Consider the following 21,563-nt stretch of genomic DNA (forward strand, 5'->3'; position numbering starts at 1 on the left):
GTGCATATGTGTGTGTATATGTACACGTATATACATACATATACATGTGTATGTACATATATATGTATACATACACTCACAAAAAAAAAAAAACCTCTTTACAGTGAATAGTGAGAATTGACTTATTTTTTATCTCTCTCATACTAGGCTCTAAGATATTTGCTCTTAAATGCTATTCCCAAGTTCAGATATCCCCTATGACCACTATTAAAGATAACAGAAGCACAAACACTCATGGAAGAGTCTGAATACAAGATACAACCTCAACAATTAGAGGGTCTTCAAATGAATAGATGTAAGTTGCTCTCTTGTAATTATAAGGTGGGTGTCCTAGTGGAAATATTAAGAACATTGAGATCTTGAGCAGTTGGTAGGAAAAACCTGACCATCTCACTCAAAGGTGGGCAGAACCCATGCAGGTCTGACTAATGGGCAGCCCGGCCAACAGCTGCAAACTGTTTATACACAATGATTTACTGGATAAGTCCAAGTTTATACGGTTGTGTGGTGTTTACTTTTTTAAATCTAGAGAGGCTAAAATAGCCAACCCTGAGTTTATGAATTAAAAGTTTACACTGTGCAGTATTCTACCAAAAAAGAAAATAATTAAGCCTTCTTGCCTGATTTCTTCTCCAAAATTATTCTCCTACAGAGGAAAAGAAAAGGGAGAAGAGGGTGGGTCCATATTCATTTGGTGTGGCTGGGAAGGTGGGTTGGGCCTTTGTGGACATGGTCCACTACTCTGGATGAATTAGATATGCCTTCCAGGAGTAAGACATTCATTGCAGCTGCCATTTCTACCCTCAGCATTTCAGATTTCAAATTGTGTTTTGCTTCCCTAATTTGTGCCAAAGGTGTATTTAAAGCAAGGTTTTTTTTTAAGGTTTAAGGTACCAACTAACTTCCTGTGTCATCTGCTGTCTGAGGGGGCAATCCACTCAGCGTTTAAATTTAGAGGACTTTTTGTTTTGCTTTTGGTCTCCTGTCTCTGTTATATGTCACCTTGATAAATGAAATGTGATCAATAACTTTAATTTTCATAGCAACACACACATTAACTGTATTAAGTTTAAGCCTAATACATTTAATTTAATTTGATTTTGTAATGAGAGAAGAAAAAGAGAGAATTAAAAGATCTCTAATTCCTTCACCATATCCTAGAGGTACCTAATGTTAATATTGTTGTGTGTCTTATAGACTTCTTATCTTAAGCTTAAAAACATTTAGATGTGAGAAACCTGTCCTGCCTGTAACTCTGCATAAGTGTGCATTAAGACTTCAGAAAATCTTGAGTTCCTAATCATTCTTCATTATTGTTGTTTACCAAAGCTTGGGTGAGGGAGGCTCAAGGTTTAAATAGAGCAATGTGGATGTTGGAGGCAGAGAGCCCTGCATTTGTATTCTTGTTTGGATGCTAATTGACCATGTAACTGTGTACTGAGGCTCCATTTCCCCATCTGTAAAATGGGACTAGTACTACCTGTCCAATAAGAGAAGGACATGCAGTTTGCCCATGGAGAAACACAGCTAATATGTACCACTTTACAATCTGCATGCCCTTTCTTCCAGGGAGCTAAGCAAACATGTGGGATTGATGTTTTTAAATATTTTTAAATGAGTTCTACTATGGTTTCTTTTGTGGAGAATTTTAAATCATGGAAGCCTGAAGCCATTGAAAGCAACACTGTAGGACATTAAAAATAACAACAACAACAAAAAAAACACCTCATTGAAAGAGGATTGTTGCTACATGGGAAGGGTCTTCAGTTCCACAGCATCATCCCTGAAGTTAGCAGAACTTGTGTTGCAGACCTCACTTTTAATGCATCAATGCAGGGAAAACTATTTTTCCTCATTTATTTGTTTGGTGTTGGTGATTGTGAACCCAGGGGCTCTTTACCACTGAGCCACATCCCCAATCCTTTTTATTTTTTGTTTTGAGACAGGGTCTCACTAAGTTGCTTAGGGCCCCATTAAGTTGCTAAGGCTGGCCTTGACCTCATGCTCCTTTTGTCTTAGCCTCCCAATTTGCTAGAATTATAGGCCTGTGCCCCTGGCTACTAGCTTTCCTCATTTCTTGACAAGCACCAATGTCAAATTTGATGACTTTTTCCAGGTTGACTTTCTGCAGCCTGAGTTAATGGGAGCTTTCTATCACTATACCAAATGCCCAAGATAATCAACTTATATAGAGAGAAAAGTTTTATTTTGGCTCCCAGTTTTCAAGGTCAGAATTCAGGGACAGGTGGACCCATTGATTTTAGGCCTCTGGTACCAGTGGCAACTGGCAATGGCAAGAAGTATGTAGTGGAGAAAACTGTTCATTCCCACAACCAGGGAATGAAAAACATAAGAAGATGAAAGGATCAGATCCCAGAGTCCCTCTTGGAGGACATGCCCCACCCCCCCAGGCCTAAAGACCTCCCACTAGGCTCCACCTTCTAAAGGCGCCACCATTTCCCAACAGTGCCACCTGGAGACCACACCTTCAACACATGAAACTGGGTACGCTTAAGATCCAAACCATGGCAGGGTATCTCCAGGTCTTCTGGGCTCCCTCCCCTCTAGTTTGCTGTTTCTTTCCATGAAGCATTAAATACTGGTGGGTATTGTTTTCTGCTAAAACTCTGTGGCTTAATTACCACTTATTTCCCTGCAGCTTTCACTTTACAACAACCTGGGATTTTCTCCAGACTTTGTTTTGTGCACCCTAAGCATTTTCACACTGTCGCTCATAAACTCACATAATTCTTGTGCTCTGTTGTCAGGAGCCAATTTCTTTTATGTGTTTTCCCATGCTCAGTTTTATGACAAGGCTCAGTATAATCCAAATCAATTGTTAAAAGCAGTAGCCCTCAGTCTACCTATGTGTAAGCATCATTAATAATGAACAATAGTCATTAATAAATGAACAATAATAAACAACTGCCCCTTTGTTTTCTTATTTATTTATTTATTTTGCATTACAGTTCTGCCCCTTTGTTTTCTAGTTTAAAAAAAATCATTGCACCTTGGAAAAATTAAAACACAATTATTGGACTGCTGCTGTTTGCTTTCTGATTCCCTAACAATGTGTGTTACCTAACTAGAGTGGAAATTCAGGTCTGCCCGCTCCCCTGAGGAGAGAGGCTGAGGCCAGAGGAAGTGTTTATGAGGCATTTAAGGTCTGCTGGTTCAGCAACAATGCCCATGGTAAGCCCTTGGGACCGCAAGCTCAGCAAATCTGGCTGTATTGTATCTCCCTTCCCCTCCCAGGCGACTTCTCCAGGACATGGACATCTGATTGTTTCTGATTGATTCATTGACCCAGAGAGGCTGCCGCCTGGGCTGGGCAGGCACTGTGAGTGGGTGTCTGGCTGTGTGGGCATGCCACCAGGGCTATGTAGAAGTGCTCCATCTTCTCACTGGTGAACTTTCAGTGGCAATCCCCAAAGCATTTTTAAGTAAAGCTAGAATCGTGACCTTGAACATACTGAGAAGCCAGATCACATCCTTTCTGGTGGTCACTTTGCTCTTTCTACTAGTCTGCTTTTCTGGGTTATGATGTTCCCCTGCAAAAAAAGCTTCTTGAGGCCAAAAACCATTTTATTTATTTATTTTTCTTCTTCTTCTTCTTCTTTTTTTTTTTTTTTTTGTTTTTTTGGTGGAGGGCAGGTACCAGTGATTGAACTCAGGAGCACTTGACCACTGAGCCACATCCCCAGCCCTATTTTGTATTTCATTTAGAGACAGGATCTCACTGAGTTGCTTAGTACCTCACTTTTGCTGAGGCTGGCTTTGAACTCATGATCCTCCTGCCTCAGCCTCTCGAGCAGCTGGGATTACAGGTGTGTGCCACTGCACCCAGCTGATTTTTTTCTTTCTCTCTCTCTATTCCTCAACCTTGGCCAAACATGCTGCATGTTTCCAAATAAAAAGAGACATGTAGAGCTGGGTGCCATGGTGCACATCTGTAATCCTAGAGATTTGGGAGGCTGAGACAGGAGGGTCATAAGCTTGAAGCCAGCTTTAGCAACTTAGCACAACCCTTTCTCAAGGGCTAGGGTTGTGGCTCAGTAGTAGAGCTCTCACCTAGCACAAGCAAGGCCCTGGGTTCAGTCCTCAGCACCACATAAAAAAATTAATAAAATAAATGTACTATGTCCAACTACAACTAAAAAAATATTTTTTAAAAACCAAAGAAGTAGAACTATTCTTCTAAAAAAAAATAATAATCTGTCTCAAAAAATGAAAAGGGTTGGGAATACAGCTTAGTGAAGAAGTGCCCTTAGATTTAATCTCCAGTACAAATGATGATGATGATAATTATTATTATTAGATATGTGGTATGGAACCCAGGATCAGCATGTGGAATTAAGTAGAGTCTCCAGATTATAGCCCCAGAATTGCACCTCTCTGCAGAGGCAGCCATGTGAGTTTCCTCTGTGCCTCCTGGTAGGGACCAAAGGAAGGAGAGTCTTGTGTCTGAGTGCTAGACCAGTTTTATTTTTACCTTTTTAATGGAAACCTCTCTGATGATATCCTCCCCCTGTTGCTCCACTGAAGGAAGATAAGAATGATCATCAGTAGCAACTAGCAGTTGCAGCAAAGCAACACCAAGAGTTGGCTTCACACTACTTTGATTTTGACATCAATAAAGAGGGTGTTTTGGTTTACCTCTTTAAGAACAGGAAGGGAGGGGTCAGTCTTAATGAAATAGGCCCCTGAGCTGTTGTCCCTGGCCCTCTGCCAATTCCTTGCCCTCTGAGACACTTTGTGGAAGTGCAAGGAGCCCTCAGTTGGGGGCAGCATGCAGCTTGGTGGGTGAACAGTGCCTTGATGGAGAACAGGTGCCCTTCCTCAGGTGACCACAGCCCGTCCTGTGGCATGGTGCTGGCAGGCTGAGTCAGCTGGGTTTAGCCTCCTGCCTGTAACCAGCTGTTGCCATACAGCACTTGCCCCACACCCATGGGACCTCATGGAAGGGGAACAGCAGCACCAGCCCCCCTCCTCTAGCCACCAGCACCACAGCACCATGACTTGCATGTCTCCCAGGAGTTGTTGAGAGGCAACTTGCTGAGGGGCAGACACCACAGGCAACAGAGGCCAGATGGCAGGATTCCTAGGGTCCCTGCTGAGGTAAGCCCTGGGGTGTCTGGGTAGTAGGGGATGTCTGTCCTGAGTACAGGGAGAGCAGAAGTGCAGAGAGCTGTCATGGGCAGTGGGGCGCCTAGAGAGCCAGCTTCCACAAGTGTGGCCAGTTGGGGCTGGCCCTCCCCAGCCTTGCGCCGAGTGCCCAGCATTCCTTAGAAGGCTCCAGGTTGTTCAAACATATCCCTCTGCTAGAAGAGCTTTCCTCCGCTGGGAAGCTCCCATCCCTCCTCCTGTGGCTGACCCACAAGCACTTGCCAGAGCTCCTAGCCTTGCCACACCGCCTCTTGCTCCAGTGTGGTCCTATGCTGCACTTGTGCCTCCTGGTGTGTGTGATTCATTTTCCCCTCTTAGGGAAAAATCCTCAGGTTCTCACAGGTGTGCATGGAGGTGAGGAAGTTGGTCTGTGGGGCTTGTCCTCACTGATGGCTTTGAGGCCATCCTTCTCCCAGTGTGTGCTCTCTCTGCTCCACATGATTCCCAGTCCTGCTGTGTCTGGAGAATTACTGAACTTTTTGTTTGAACATGCTACGAAGCCTTCCCTTGCCTGCTATTCATCAACCCTGAGGTCATCAGACCCTCACAGGACCAGAATTAGAATGATGCAAAAGGTGCTGAGAGTGTAGAATTTAAGGAGTTTCTCCTCCAAGGCCTTCAAATACGAGATCAGCCTTTATTTTTTTTTATTTTTTTAATTTTTTTTTTATTGTTGGTCGTTCAAAACATTACATAGTTCTTAATATATCATATTTCACAGTTTTATTCAAGTGGGTTATGAACTCCCATTTTTACCCCGTATACAGATTGCTGTATCACATCAGTTACACTTCCATTGATTTACATATTGCCATTCTAGTGTCTGATGTATTCTGCTGTCTATCCTATTCTCTACTATCCCCCTTCCCCTCCCCTCCCCTTTTCTCTCTCTACCCCCTCTACTGTAAATCATTTCTTCCACTTGTATTATTCTTCTCTTACCCCTCCTTTCCTCTTTTTTTTTATATTTTTTTAAAGAGAGAGAGAAGTTTTTTAATATTTATTTTTTAGTATCGGCGGACACAAAATCTTTGTTTGTATGTGGTGCTGAGGATCGAACCCGGGCCGCACGCATGCCAGGCGAGCGCGCTACCGCTTGAGCCACATCTCTAGCCCCCTCCTTTCCTCTTATATGTAATTTTGTATAACCCTGAGGAACACCTTCCATTTCCATGCGATTTCCCTTCTCACTCCCTTTCCCTCCCACCTCTCATCCCTGTCTAATGTTAATCTTCTTCTCAAGCTCTTCGTCCCTACCCTGTCCTTGGTTACTCCCCTTATATCAAAGCAGTCATTTGGCATTTGTTTTTTAAGGATTGGCTAGCTTCACTTAGCATAATCTGCTCTAATGCCATCCATTTCCCTCCAAATTCTATGATTTTGTCATTTTTTAATGCAGAGTAATACTCCATTGTGTATAAATGCCACATTTTTTTTTATCCATTCATCTATTGAAGGGCATCTAGGTTGGTTCCACAATCTTGCTATCGTGAATTGTGCTACTATGAACATCCATGTAGCAGTGTCCCTGTAGCATGCTCTTATTAGGTCTTTAGGGAATAGTCCGAGAAGGGGAATAGCTGGGTCAAATGGTGGTTCCATTCCCAGCTTTCCAAGAAATCTCCATACTGCTTTCCAAATTGGCTGCACCAATTTGCAGTCCCACCAACAATGAACAAGTGTACCCTTTTCCCTGCATCCTCTCCAGCACTTGTTGTTGTTGGACTTCATAATGGCTGCCAATCTTACTGGAGTGAGATGGTATCTTAGGGTGGTTTTGATTTGCATTTCTCTGACTGCTAGCGATGGTGAGCATTTTTTCATGTACTTGTTGATTGATTGTATATCCTCCTCTGAGAAGTGTCTGTTCAGGTCCTTGGCCCATTTGTTGATTGGGTTATTTGTTATCTTATTGTCTAATTTTTTGAGTTCTTTGTATACTCTGGATATTAGGGCTCTGAGATCAGCCTTTAAAAGGAAGAGCTTCCTAGTCTTTGCACACTGGACACCTTGCTTTGCTGCTCCCAGCCCTGAGCACTCAAGTTGCACAGATTAGTTTAGGATCTCACCACTGAGTACCAGGGCAGGAGACCCTGGGGAAATCTCTGAACCTTTTCTCTGTGAACCTCACTTTTCCTCTTCATCCTGAGTAATGAGGATTAAATTTGATGATATTTATAAACCATTTCACCCAACACTTGTCAGATAGTAAATGCTTGATAGATGTTTGTGACTGCCACTCTTATTATTGGGTAAATATAAAAGTATCATAAGCAAACTAATCCCAGATGAGCTTTGGACTTGCAGGTCCAACCCTGTGGCAGCAAAGGCCCCATTTGCCCCTCTCTTGATCTTGATCATGCGTGATACCATGCAGACATGCCCAGGAGGTCAGGGCCTCCCAGGTTCTGAAGAGGATGTGTTTTGTGTCTCTGCTGCAGGAATTGCTTACTTAGGAGGTGTGTGCAGTGCTAAGAGGAAATGTGTGCTTGCCGAAGACAATGGTCTCAATTTGGCCTTTACCATCGCTCATGAGCTGGGCCACAAGTAAGTATCAGAAATCTGCTTTCTTTAAATTCCTTTCTGAACACAATTTTCTTAACTTGAATTATGGAAATTTTATAATGGTGCTGCTCTGTGCTTTTGCTGCTTCTTCATCAAAGGTCTTAGGCCAGGGTTGGGGTTGTGGCTCAGTAGTAGGGCACTTGCCTAGCATGTGTGAAGCACTGGGTTTGATTCTCAGCACCATATATAAATAAGTAAAATAAGCTCCATTGACAACTAAAAAAAAATATTTTAAAAAAGGGCACTTAGGTTATATTTTCTTTCTACCAGTTTCACAAAATCTAACTTTTTGAATGTAGAGTTTAGAGTCTTAATTTTAAAGAATTAACAGCAACTGCCTTCACATTTGGAAGTTCTTCCCTTTAGGATAAAATAACTCTAGAACCTCAGACCACAGAGATGCTTTAAGGAGAATCTGAGTCAACCTCCTCCTCTTTTCGAAGGAAGAAGGAGAGGGACAGAGGGGTTTGCAGTCACGTGCATGAAGTTTCAGAGGGAGAAAGCCAGAAGACTCTGCCACTATGACCTGCAAGTTTAGCTTAGGTCCTGGAGTGGATGTCTGTGTTATGTTCCTCTGAAAGAAAAACCGATGACTGCATAAGAACTTTTAAAAAATTAAATTGAGGGGGCCAGAGTATGCAGAACAGTGGGAAAATTTTATATTGGGTTGTATAAAACATAATTAAATGAAAATCTAATTCCTGAGGGAAAAATATTATAAAGATTTCTAATGAACTACACAAGAAGATGCCTGAGGCCTTAGCTGTTAAGTCTAGCTTTTGCCAAGAGGAAAGCTAATGTCTAAGACAGAGAATAAAAGCAACCGTTTACCTCCAGTGCCAGCTATATCTATGGCTTTACTTTTTGTTTTGTTTATCTGGTCCCATTTTAATTTTTTTCCACTTCTGTACAGGGGTTGGATAGTTGGCTTTTCAGAGAGTAAAAATAATGCTGTATGGATGTGATGTGCATAACACAGGAACATGTTACGTCCCAGGATTCAGCAAAGCAAGATGAGTACCGTTGTCTCTTAAGTACACCATCACTACATCTTGATACTATTTAAAAAATATGGCTGACAACACTTTTCCTATCCTACTTTTGAATTAAGTACAATTACATTTATATTAAGACATCTAACCTGTTAAAAATCTATGCCCAACAGTGACATACTGGGGGAAAAAAAGAGCATAAATCAAAACAGCTTTGGCAAGCATCTTCTGACTATCAAAATACCCAGCCAGCCCATCAGAGTACCTAGGAATCTGTTCCCTGATTGTTATAAGAATTTAGAGCTGTCGGAACATTTGTCATCATCCAGCTTGTGATGGATCTTTGAATAGTGGCTTTAAAAATCAGACAATGTGAGCTGTTGCTTCATGAGCTGTAACATCCCAAGGCAGCTGGGATGCTGCAGCATGATCCATACTGGAGTGCTGTTTGCACACGTGTGTGGGCACATGTGTGGGCATTCACACTGCATGGAGGTCTTTTCTCCCTGGACTTTGGGAACACAGAGGGCATTTTCTCCTTGACAGCCTGGGATTGTGCTGGATCAAACACTGGCTCATTAGTACAGGAGGTCTGCATAGATGAATGGTTAGATTCAGTTATAATTTAGTACCCTTTAGCTATAGTCCATTTAGAATTTCTTAGAGGACTTTTATAGCTTGCTATTGAACTCTAATTACCTACAAAAACAAACACCGTATTGTTAATCAAAGCCAATAAATCCTGCCAGCATTTGGCCCTTCCCCAGTATGGTGATTACGATTTTCCCAGGGAAGCCTGTTGTCTCTGATTAGTCTCAAGTGTTGGAAGCAGATTCCTCCACATCCTCCCCATCCACAGGCCACACTCTGGTCATCCTAGCTCAGGACAGCAGGCAAGCCCAGGTGGACTGCTTGAAAAGGTCAAGACCTATACTTCCAGCAAAACCAAGGGCCAAACTTCTCAAATACAAAACTTGAAAACTGGTTCATATTTTGGAATAAAGTGGAGAAATTTTACTCCAGCTTTCCGAACATAGGTTAAGAAAGACTTCAGCCAACTTGCCCACTGGTTCCTCACCTACCATACCCATAGAGCAGAGCATCCCTTCTGATGAATGGGTGTGTACCTTTGCACCTGGGCACACAGACATGTAGCTCTTCTCAGTTACCCTGCGTGTCTGGTGTCAGGACCCACATGAGCCACTGCCCTCAGCTCTGAACATCAGGAGGAAAATCCACTTTCCGTGTGAGTTACACATTCCATTTATTAAACGAGGAGTGAGTTGCATAAGTTAACAGGATTTTGTTTCTTTGGCCATCAGACAACATAAAGCTAAATCAAGAGCTCACTTTCAGCAGTTAACACATCTGCATCCTGTAATTGGACTTTCTTTCCTCTTTCTAGTGTCTCTTTGTATGCATAGTTTTAAAATAGTTGAAACATAATTTATTTGGTACTGTAAATTGACTTCCATCCAATTTGCAATCAAATAGGTCTTAAACTACAAATTAAACATTCTTGTCACGGAAATGTCAATAGTGCTGCTTTGGACTTGAATTAATAATGTACATGTCTAAGTCAAATCAGATCTCTCATTGAGCACCTACTATGTGGCAGGTACTGGGTCCGATGCTCTGCATTCAGTATGCTATTCAATCAGCCCTATGAGGTAGGTAGGTATTTAGCTTTTACTTTGTGGGTTAGGAAACTAGCATTGATTGTTTTTTAAATATCAAATTGTATACTTTATTTTTATGTGGTGCTGAGGATCAAACCCCATGCCTCGCACATGCTAGGCAAGTGTTCTACCACTCTACCCCAGGTCCTAGCATTGATTTCTATTTTTTAATGATAGTTTCTACTTAGCATGTTTGGAATTTCTAATGTGATAATATATGTGCAAACTACTTTTCTTTGAAGTAAAACCCCAAATTACAAGAGTTAAGTAAAAAAAGAGAGAACTTGTTGGATATCTAAAATCCAAGGTGCATCTGTTTAAGGGAAAGAAATGCCGCAGAGTACTTCAGACTAGTTGGCCAAAGAGACCACATGTGTTGTCGAAAGGGACTCAAGGGCTCTAAATGAGTTGGACACCTTTCTGACACTCTGCCCCAATACAAGAGTGGGCTGACGAAGCCTCCAGGCTGCCGTAGACGGGGGCTGCCGTAGACCAGGGACTGCAGATCCTGGTGCCGGCTGTTGGCAGAAGCCTGCTCTGTGTTGCTGCCTGGAGCAGGAATTGGCCCTAAGCAGCAGCCAGGCTGACAACAGGTTCAAGGTTGTAAATGAGCATCCATGACCTCGGTTGCTTGCTTGCCCAGGAAAGACTATCCTGGTTGACAGGTACCGGCTACCTTTTGATTGCCCTGGTAAATAGAAATGTTGGCAGTGTAAGTTTGGGGGAGGCCACTGTTGCCCTGTCCTGTCGTGATTGCTTGAAAAACCCACCTGAAACGAACGTGTCTTAGGTACTGTACAGTGGCTCCACTCCAAGTTGTACTCATGCAGTCTCTTTTGCATTTCTTCATTTGGAAAGTGACAGTGCCTGGACCTGGAAAGATGGCTATGATGAACCCCGTGCCCTTCCGAGGGCTTTAGTACCAACTGCTCTTTATTAGGGTGGAATCAATAAAATGACAGCAGTTCCTTGGGAGGTCCATCTGAACCAAGCTTCTTGCTTTCTACAAACCAGACAGGTGCCTTGTAGTGGAGGCCAGAGTTCAAGAAGCTGATCAAGATTTGGTTTTAGAGAGAAAGAGGGAAAATTGGAAGCAAGCATTTGTTTCAAGCCTGTGCTTTTGAGGCTCAGTCATAACTGATCTTGGGAAAGATGGTCCCCCAGTGATGGATGGAAGCTCAGGTCTCTGCTGACTGCCAATGAGGAAAAAAAAAAAGATAATCAAGGGATTCCTTCCCATATCAAAGTGTCGGTAGTGACTTTAGTATGATCTTCAGACGACTGGATATAATATGTCTGTTGGAATTGCAGAATATGTCCATATGAATGTATTCTATGACGTGGATATCATATATAATAGAACATACCTATGTTCACATGGAGGTAGAGTACATCTTATGATTCAGAAGTTATAATGTAAAAGAGAACAGATGGTTCTGCAGAAGTTGATAAGAATACTATCCATGCTGAGGGAAGTGGTGACCTATTGATATAGCACAGTTAGGCCCAGGAGAGGCACATGGCTGGTGAGAGCTCCCCTGGTGCACTTGGAGGCCTGGGAATCAGAGACTCAGCACCTTGTGCATGCAGGATGCTTCTCTATCAAGTAAAGCAGCAAGTTCCTGGGAAATGTTGAAAGACAGGACCCTCAAGATAGGTGGTGGGGTTGCCGGGTGGGCAGGGCTTCAATTAATGCATATACACTCGGGGCGGGGGGGAGCTTTCCCTCTGCAGAAAATAATTCTGCTATACTGAATTTAGGAGGCTTTCTCAGATTCACATAAGCCTGGGCTGGATCAAGGCTGAAGAGATGCCTACTTTGAGGGCCAGTCCAAAGCCTATCATCTCTCTAACCAGCTGAACCTGTAGAGGTCCTGCAGTGACACAGATGCCATGCCATCAGCTTCCTTCTGCCTGTCCTGAGGGCAAAGGTTGTGCTTCCTCTTCCTGGGGTACTTCCTGGCATCCCTACACCCTTTCTCGGGTCAAAGAACTGTTCTCTTTCCATTCTAGAATTTACCTCTCCCCTGATTGGCAGGCTCAGCAGGTGGTTTATGAATATTCATCTCTTTATAGAAGTTTGGAATTGCCTATGATGACGCGAGCTGCAGGAGATGGGGACGTTTAGAAATGCCAATGGCCCTGCCTCACCTGAGAGCCACTAAATCACGGGCTCTGAAGGAGGTGGCTTAGGAAGCCTCTCCAGGAAGTTCCCTGTGTCCTAGATGAACGCCTAGCTGATGTGACGTTGAGGGGTCTCATCATTGCTCTTAGTGTCTGCTGTCACCTTCTTGCTTCTGTCTCTTGCTCCCACATCCCTGTCCTTCCAGGCCTCCCTCTGAATTGAGCCACAGTGGTGCTGAAAATTATCTTGCCTTCCGGGCCCCTGATGACCTCTGTTTGTCACCCTGATTGCTGTGTTTTTCGTCTCTTCTGAGTGCTCCTCTAGCCAGGTCTGCTCAAGACAGTCTCAGTCTTGTCTCTCAGTCTCATCTCTCATCTGACATCTCCCTAGATACCGCAGTGAGGACACAGCACAGAGCATAAAATGACCTGACCTGTGTGCAGAGTGACAGGTGGTAGAAGAGGGAGGAGCAGAGGGAGAGGGATGGGTAGGGCCCCCCAGAGTCTCACCTCTAGAGAGGTAAAGGTAGAGAATACACAAGGCTACCAAGGAGAGGAGCACAGGGCTGGGACTTTGAGATACAGATGCAGTGATAAGGTGCAAATGTGGCCATCTAGTCCTCACGTGGATGCCTGCAGATACTCAGAACAACGTGCACGGACATGGTCTCAACCATGTGTGGCTCATACCTGGGTTCCCAGACCTATACAAATGCTCTGGGGCCCCCTGAAGCTGACCTCCCTGTTCTGGAAGCACTGTCCCACTGTCATGACTGGGAGGATTGTAGAAACCTGAGCAGAGCTGGGGACTTAATGCTCAGTAGTAGAGCATTGCCAGGTGCCCCATGTGTGATAGGGTATCCATGGCCCCAGACACATCCACAAGGGAAGCTTCTCCAGCATAGAGATTATCAAAAGTGGATCCAGTCACTCTGGAGGCTTCCAGCCAGGAAATGAGAGCTTGCAAAGGTGAGTTGAGGACAGGTGATGTCGAGAAGAACATCTCAATGACCATGTGCCTGAGGACATGCCCTCCTGGCAAGCAGCTCAGACATGAAGGGATTCTGTCCCTGAAGCATGGTGCATGGATGGGAGATAGATGCATGTCTGGAGCAGAGGGAAGGAGAGGAGAGAGCAGTGTGGGGGAAATGTTCTCATAACTGGAGTTGACATAGTTCAGTTGAAAAGGAATTGTCCTAGTCCCAGGGCAGGAAGGAAGGCAAGTCATAATCCAGATGTGTGAAGCGTGGAAATGCTCATCTGTGATTTGTATTAAGAATGAGCTGCCAGGCCCAGTGCTGGGGAACACAGAGAGGACACGGGACAGGTAGTCTGCCAGCAGACTGGGCACAGCTACTCCTGCCCAGAGTTTCTGGTCTGGGTACTCCACCTGGTAGGCACAGTGTAGGTATCAGATGGGCCAGCCTTTTTTTGAGGAAGGTTCTACGGAGAGAGAATTTCTGGAAATGTCATAACTGTTTAGAAATCCTGGGGGTGTACTTTAGTTCTAGCTGGAGTTAGGGCAGCTGGGTTCACTCAGGGTTTGGCCTTCCTGGAGGAACAGAAAAGGGGGCATCTTCCTCTTGGAGGGCTCACCCTCAGTTCCCAGAGCCTCTGGGAGGCCTTCTTGTCCCCACTAAAGGGTGAGCATGGGTGGAAGCTGCCTTGAAGGGCTCTCAGGTTTCCCACGGAGGGGCTTGGAGTGATTCCTAAGTATCCTTTCCTCTGTGCTTGGCCCCTGCATCAAAGTCGTTATGTAAGTATCCGCTGGATGTGGCTTTCTTACCCAAATTCCAGAGGTATACAAAACACGCTGGCATCCCATTCTTTTATTTGTGTATTTTATCTATTTTTAAAATTTGGCTGCCAAGAATGGCTGGGTTTTTCCCATTAATTGACTCACCATGAACTTCATGGCACCTCAACTGATCTGGAATGACCTGTGACTCTGGAGGATTCCGAGCAGCCATCCCCCTCTCTGTTGCCTGCTTTCCATCTTTCTTCTCCCCTCTTTCTCCCACATAAACATGAGCAGGATTTCTTTCTGTCTCTTCCCTGATGGGGGATTTTTGAACTGGAGTTGTCACAACTATCAGATCAGCAAGGACACATTTCAACTGTTGGCCCCATTTAAATGCCTCTCCTGCAATCCACAGCCTTTCCTCCTCCTCCAGCATTCTCAGGGGTGGTGGGGAAATGGCAGTGCTTTCTTTTGGAGTCTTATTTATACAGAACCTCTGAGAGGAGAGAATATTTCCTTCAGTGGTCTGGAAACCCTGGAGTCTCTGTCCTCAAGAAGACCTTGACCACAGCCTTCCCCATCTGATCTCTGCCAGCTCAGAGGGAGAAGAAATAAACAAATAGAAGGCCATTAAAAGCTCATCATCCCCAGGCAGATGTGGTCCCACCTGTGCATGGAGCAGCATGGCCCAGCAGCTATTGGCTGGACGTTATCACTGCAATGGAAAATCCAGCTGCATGGAGGCTCCCTCTGACCCAGAATGTCATTACTGTAATAAGGAAGGTTACAAAAGCTGTGCTGGTGTTTGTCTTTACCCTAGGAGTTCTGTGTGTTTAATTGTCGAGTGGATCACCTTGCCTGAAACAAAGTCATCCAAGATGGTGTGTGAGGAGACGGGAGGAAAGTAGAGTTTGGCTCAAGAAGCAGATTCTGAAATCCCCTCAGAACTTCCTTACATTACAGACTCTGCCAGGAATTAGATGAGATCCAATTTTCTCGTTAGATTGCCAAAGCTTCTGGCAGCTTCAGCCAAGTGGCTTTTCTCATGGTTCTTGGGGCTGGAAGGGATGTCCGAAGTCATCTTAGCATCATTTTGCAAGTGAAGTGGTGAGACACATCCCTTCCCATGGCTCCAAGTGGCCAAATGGAGGCTTGGGCTAGAACCTCAGGGTGAAATATGATGCCCTTTCCACACATGAACAGAGCCTGGGTCACGGCCTGGTGGATTCATGTACCCTCACTCAGACACTTTCTGCTGACATTGCTACATTTCTAAGTCCCATGGGAAGCGGCAGGCATGTGATCTGGTGCAAATCTCTCCACACCCATTCTCGCAGGTGCTTGGTTTCATACCTGCAATCCTTGTTCATTTACTGCCCACTGCTGATGGAAAATTCAAAACCAAATACTTGAGGAACCCTGCAGATGCTGAGACCCAGGGACCTTGCAACCAGCCCATTCTGTGGAACATGCTGGGAAAGGGTCCTCCTCATCCTTGTCTGTTTGAGGACACAGAGAACATGCTTGTACCTTGCATGCAGGTGATGGGTTGGCCAAATGACTGCAACAGAAAGCACTGATTGAAGGGCCTGAAGGATCTGGTCCAGCCACAGGTTCTTGTGCTTTATTACTGACATCTGAGCAGAACATAATAGTTGCTAGAGCTGGCATTTGGATCTGGGAATGGCATCTCTCAGGAAAAATATCAATCAGTCAATGCTATGGAATGAAGGAAGTTATGATTTTCTAGCAAGTCATGGAAAAGGTTCAAAACACATCATCTTGCTAAACATAGCCATACTTCCATGGTTTGTGCCAGGAAGTCTCTAGGATTCTCTAAACCTTACTTAGGGTTATCATCAGAGAAGGAAAATAAGTAAGGTTGGGTATTTTGAGCTGAACGAGAAAATTTTGGGGTTGTCAAGGTCCCTGGTGATGAGGAGATCCCAGGTAGCTGCTACAGATGCAGGGCCCAATTCTCCTGGGATGTGTGACCCTCCCTGGGAGACTGAACTTGAATCTGCATCATGGCCACAGCTGCTTCAGCTTTTGACCAGGTGGATTGTTAAAGAGGATAATGTAGCAGTGGACTTCAGAAGTCAGACTTCTGAGGATGGAGCAGATCCAGTAGGACCCCTGCCATGAGAGTAAAACCTCTGAAGCCCCTGCTGCTGACAAAATCTTGTATAGTTTGGTTTCTTCTCAGAGGAGCTTTCAGCTACATCCTTCCTTCCAGAAAGAAGCATGTGCTTCATTGGTAATCTACACCTGATGAGCCTATAGTTGGAGATACTGGTGGCTCTGTAGGGAGACAGGAGTATTTGGGTTAATTAGGGACCTTCTCAACATTGTGGCACTTGCTCCACAGTCACCCAGGGGTGGCAGAAGTTGTGTGCCAGATGCAGGAATAGTTGCTACTAAGAGAAAAGTAGCCAACTTCCTGCTGGCTGCCTGATCCACATGGATTTTAGCTTACTTCACAAACCAGCTTCCCTAAGCTCCCCCTTTCCCCCACTCCCTGCTGAACTGTCCTTTCTCATTGCCAATTATCACCTCAAATTCTCATGTCCCATGCCCAGTTCAGAATCTGGCAAAGAAGAGGGAGGAAGCCCCATATTTAGTACTGCCCAGACTGGAGAGGAACCATAAAGCTGCATCTACTGCCTTGCTCTTTACAGTGTGGTCTGAGAACTAGCACCATCAGTATCACCTGGGAGCCTCTTAGAAATGCAGGGATTCAGGCCCACCAGGGTAATTTTTATGCACATGATAGTTTTAAAAGAAGGGTTAAAACATATTAAAGGGGTAGCATTTTCTGTCTGCCTCATCTCAGGTCATGCTTGTGCCCAGCTGCATGCTGAAGCTGTGGTTGTATATATAGTAATGAATCACTTAGCAGTGGGGATACCTTTTGAGAAATGCATCATTTTTTATCATTGTGGGACTATCACAGAGTGCGCTAACATAGTCCATGTGTCAGCATGTGGCCTGTTGATGCAGTGAAGAGATGTGGTAAACATGAGATTCACGAAGGTTGGGACAGCATTGGTGGCATGCTTGCTATAATAAACTTTACTTTTTATAAGTAGGAGTATAATCTAAATTAACAAGTATAGTATCATCAATATATAAGCAGTAACATTGTTGTTTATTATTGTTATCAAGTATTAAGTTCTGTACCGGACTGTCATACTTCTGTATCATGGGCAACAAAATAGGTTCATTCAGACCAGCATCATTACCAACATGTGAGTAAGGCATTGCATTGTGATAGCTATGATGTCACTAGGTGGTAGGAATTTTTCAGTTCCATTAAAATCTTATGGGCCAGGCTCCGTCTCAGGGTGTCCCCCACTGAACAGCATACCCACCCTGGAGCCCAAGCCCAGGCCTAGGATCGCCCCGCCCAGGCCCTGGCCCAGGACCACCCTCCAACCAGCAGACCCAGGCTGGAGCCCAGGCTCAGGCCTAGGACCACCCCCAATAACCAGCAGACCTATGCCAGAGCCCAGGTCTAGCCTACCTCCATCTTGGGACAACAGATAGGGCCTGGAGGCAGCTGCATCCCTGAGCAGGCAGCCCATTCTTTTAGCCCCATCTCTGAAAGTGGTAGTATCCATCTTGGGACACCCCCACTGCTATCTTGAGTTACTTCTGCTATTGCTGCGACCATCTTTAGTTGTAGAAGCATTTATTGTGGGACACCGGCTTGGGTCTAGAAGCCCAACACCAAGGTGAGGTACAGGTAATCTGCAGGAAGAGTATAGGATAGAAACTGTAATATCTCAGATCCATACTGCAAGAAAGGAGGACACATAGACAACGTGAAAAACAAGGGAGGAAAGTGCCCCAAACAAACCAAGATACAACAATAATAGAATGTATGGACAGTGCAGCTGATGAAATGTCAGAGAAGGAGTTCAGAATATACATAATTAAAATGATCTATGAATTAAAGAATGTCCTAAGTGAGCAAATACAGGCAAGAATTGATCACTCCAACAAAGAACTAAGGGAGCAAATAAGGAAACCATTGATAACCCCAAGAAAGAGATAAGGGAGCAAATACAGGTAGCAAAAGATTACTTCAAGAAAAAGAAATTCTGAAAAAATCAGATCTTTGAAATGAAGGAAGCAATGAATTAAATAAAAAACTCAAAGCATTACCAACAGACTAGATTATTTAGAAGATAGAACGTCAGATAATGAAGACAAAATATGCAATTTTGAAAATAAAGTTGACCACACAGTGAAGATGGTAAGAAACCATGAACACAACATCCAAGAATTATGGGATAACATCAAAAGACCAAATCTAAGATTTATTGGGATGGAGTAAGGCACAGAGATTCCAGCCTCAGGAATGTACAATCTCTTCAATGAAATAATATCAGAAAATTTCACAAACATGAAGAGTGAATTGGAAAATCAAATACAAGAGGCTTACAGGACACCAAATGTACAAAATTACAACAGATCTACACCAAGGCACATTATAGTGAAACTGCCTAGCATACAGAATATGGATAGAATCTTAAAGGTACAAGAGAAAGTAATCAGATCACTTATAGGGGGAGACCAATTAGGATATCTGCAGATTTTTCAACCCAGACCCTCAAAGCCAGGAGACCCTGGAACAACATAGACAAGCTCTGAAAGAAAATGGATGCCAACCAAGAATCTTATATCCAGAAAAATTAAGCTTCAGATGTGATGATAAAAACCTTTTATGATAAAAAAAAGTTGAAAGAATTTACAGTGAGAAAGCCTGCACTACAGAGCATTCTCAGCAAAATATTCCAGGAGGAGGAAATGAAAAACAACAATGAGAATTATCAAAGGGAGGAACTACACTAAAAGAAAGGCAAGTCAAGTGAAAAACCAAAAATAAACCAAAATGGCTGGGAATACAAATAATACTTTAATAATAACCCTGAATGTGAATGTCCTAAATGCATCAATTAAAAGACATAGATTAACAGGTTGGATTTTTTAAAAAAGACCCAACAATATGCTGCTTTCAAGAGACTCATCTCAAAGGTAAAGACATCCACAGACTGAATGAAGGTGAAGGGGTGGGAAAAAACATACCACTCACACGGATCACATAAATAAGCAGGAGTTTCCATCCTTATCAGTTAAAGTGTGCTTCAAACCAAAGCTAGTGAAAAGGGATAAAGAAAGACATTTCATATTGCTTAAGGGATTATACATCAAGAAGACATAACAATCATAAATATCTGTGTCTCAAACAGTGGGGCATCTATGTGTATCAAACCCTTCGCAACTACAAGAACCAAATAGACTACAACACAATAATGCTGGGTGACTTTGACACACCTCTCTCACCACTGGATAGATCTTTCAAACAAAAACTAAACAAACTATAAAACTCAATAATACAATCAATAAGTTAGATTTAACAGACATATATAGAATATTCCATCAATGAGTGAATATACTTTGTTCTCAGTAGCACATGGATCCTTCTCCAAAGTAGTCCATATGATATGCTACAAAACAAGTCTTATTAAATACAAAAAATAGATACTTCCCTGCATTCTATCTGACCATAATGGAATGAAATTGGAAATAAGTAATAAAATAAAAAATAGAAGCTACTTCAATACCTGGAGACTAAGCTATATACTATTGAGAAACACATGGATAACAGAAGACATCAGGGAGGAGATAAAAATTCTTAGAGGTAAATGAGAACTCTGATACAATTTATCAAAATCTCTGGGACACTATAAAGGCAGTGCTAAGAGGAAAGTTCATTGCATGGAGTTCATTCATTAAAAGAAGAAAAAGTCAACAAATAAACGACCTGACATTACAACGCAAAGCCTTAGAGAAAAATAAAGAAATCAACACCAAAAATAGTAGAAGAGAAGAAATAATTAAAATCAGGGCAGAAATCAATGAAATTGAAACAAAAACAATTGGAAAAAATGACAAAATAATAAGCTGGTTCATTGAAAAAATAGATAAAATTGACAAACCCTTGGCCACTCTAACAAAAAGAAGGAGGGAGAAAAATTACTAAAATTCATGATGAAAAAGGAAGCATCATGACAGACACTGGGGAAATACAGAAGACAATTAGAAACTATTTTGAAAATTTATACTGCAGTAAAATAAAAAACCTCAAAGACACTGACAAGAGGCATATGATCAACCCAAACTGAGTCAAGAGGTCATACACAATTTAAACAGATCAATTTCAAGAAAAAAAAATAGTGGATGCCATCAAAAGCCTACCAACCAACAAAAGCCCACCAACCAACAAAAGCCCAGGGCCAGATGGATTCATATCTAACTTCTCTGAGACCTACAAAGCAGAATTAATACCAATACTCCTCAAAATATTCCATGAAATAGAAAATGAAGGAACCCTTCCAAACTCATTCTGTAAAGCTAGTGTCATCCTGATACCAAAACCAGGCAGAGACACATCAAGGAAAAGAAAATGTTAGATCAATATCCATGATGAACACAGATGCAAAAATTCTCAATAAAATCCTGGCAAATTGCATACAAAAATATATTTAAGAAATAATGCACCATGATCAAGTGGGGTTCATTCCTGGGATGCAAGGTTGGTTCAACATACGGAAATCAATAAATATAATTCATCACATCAATAGACTTAAAGAGTAAGAATCATTATTATTATATCAATTGATGCAGAGAAAACATTTGACAATATAGAGCACCCTTTCATGTTCAAAACACGGAAAAACTAGGGATGATAGGAACATACCTTAACATTATAAACGCTATCTATGCTAAACCCAAAGCCAACATCATTTTAAATGTAGGAAACATTCCCTCTAAAAACTGGAACAAGACAGGGATGCCCTCTTTCACCACTTCTGTTCAACATAGTTCTTGAAACTCTAGCCAGAGGAATTAGACAAGAGAAATTAAAGGGATATGAATAGGGAAAGAAGAACTCAAACTATCATTATTTGCTGACGATAAGATTCTATACTTAAAGGATCCAAAAAATTCCACCAGAAAACTTCTAGAATTAATAAATGAATTCAGCAAAGTAGCAAGATATAAAATCAATACCCATAAATCAAATGCATTTCTATACATTAGTGTGATGAATTCTCTGAAAGAGAAATTGGGAAAACTACACCCTTACAATGGCCTCAAAATAAAATAAAATGCTTGGGAATCAACAAAAGAGATGAAAGACCTCTACAATGAAAACTACAGAATACTAAAGAAAGAAATTGAATAAGACCTTAGATGATGGAAAGATCTCCCATGCTCTTGGAGAGG

General features: G+C 42.8%; 1 protein-coding gene across 2 annotated transcripts in view; it reads left to right on the plus strand.

Annotated features, from left to right (window-relative positions):
* The window catches only part of ADAMTS17 (ADAM metallopeptidase with thrombospondin type 1 motif 17), a 366,835-nt gene that overhangs the window by 151,861 nt on the left and 193,411 nt on the right, over positions 1-21,563 (plus strand). For both annotated transcript variants that reach the window (XM_081292254.1, XM_081292253.1), the window contains exon 8: positions 7,608-7,713. In XM_081292254.1, coding sequence (XP_081148380.1) covers positions 7,608-7,713 — 106 coding nt within the window. The remainder of the gene's footprint in view (positions 1-7,607; positions 7,714-21,563) is intronic.

Source organism: Spermophilus citellus, assembly GCF_964194105.1.
Source record: "Spermophilus citellus genome assembly, chromosome: 4".
Classification (NCBI taxonomy): domain Eukaryota; kingdom Metazoa; phylum Chordata; class Mammalia; order Rodentia; family Sciuridae; genus Spermophilus; species Spermophilus citellus.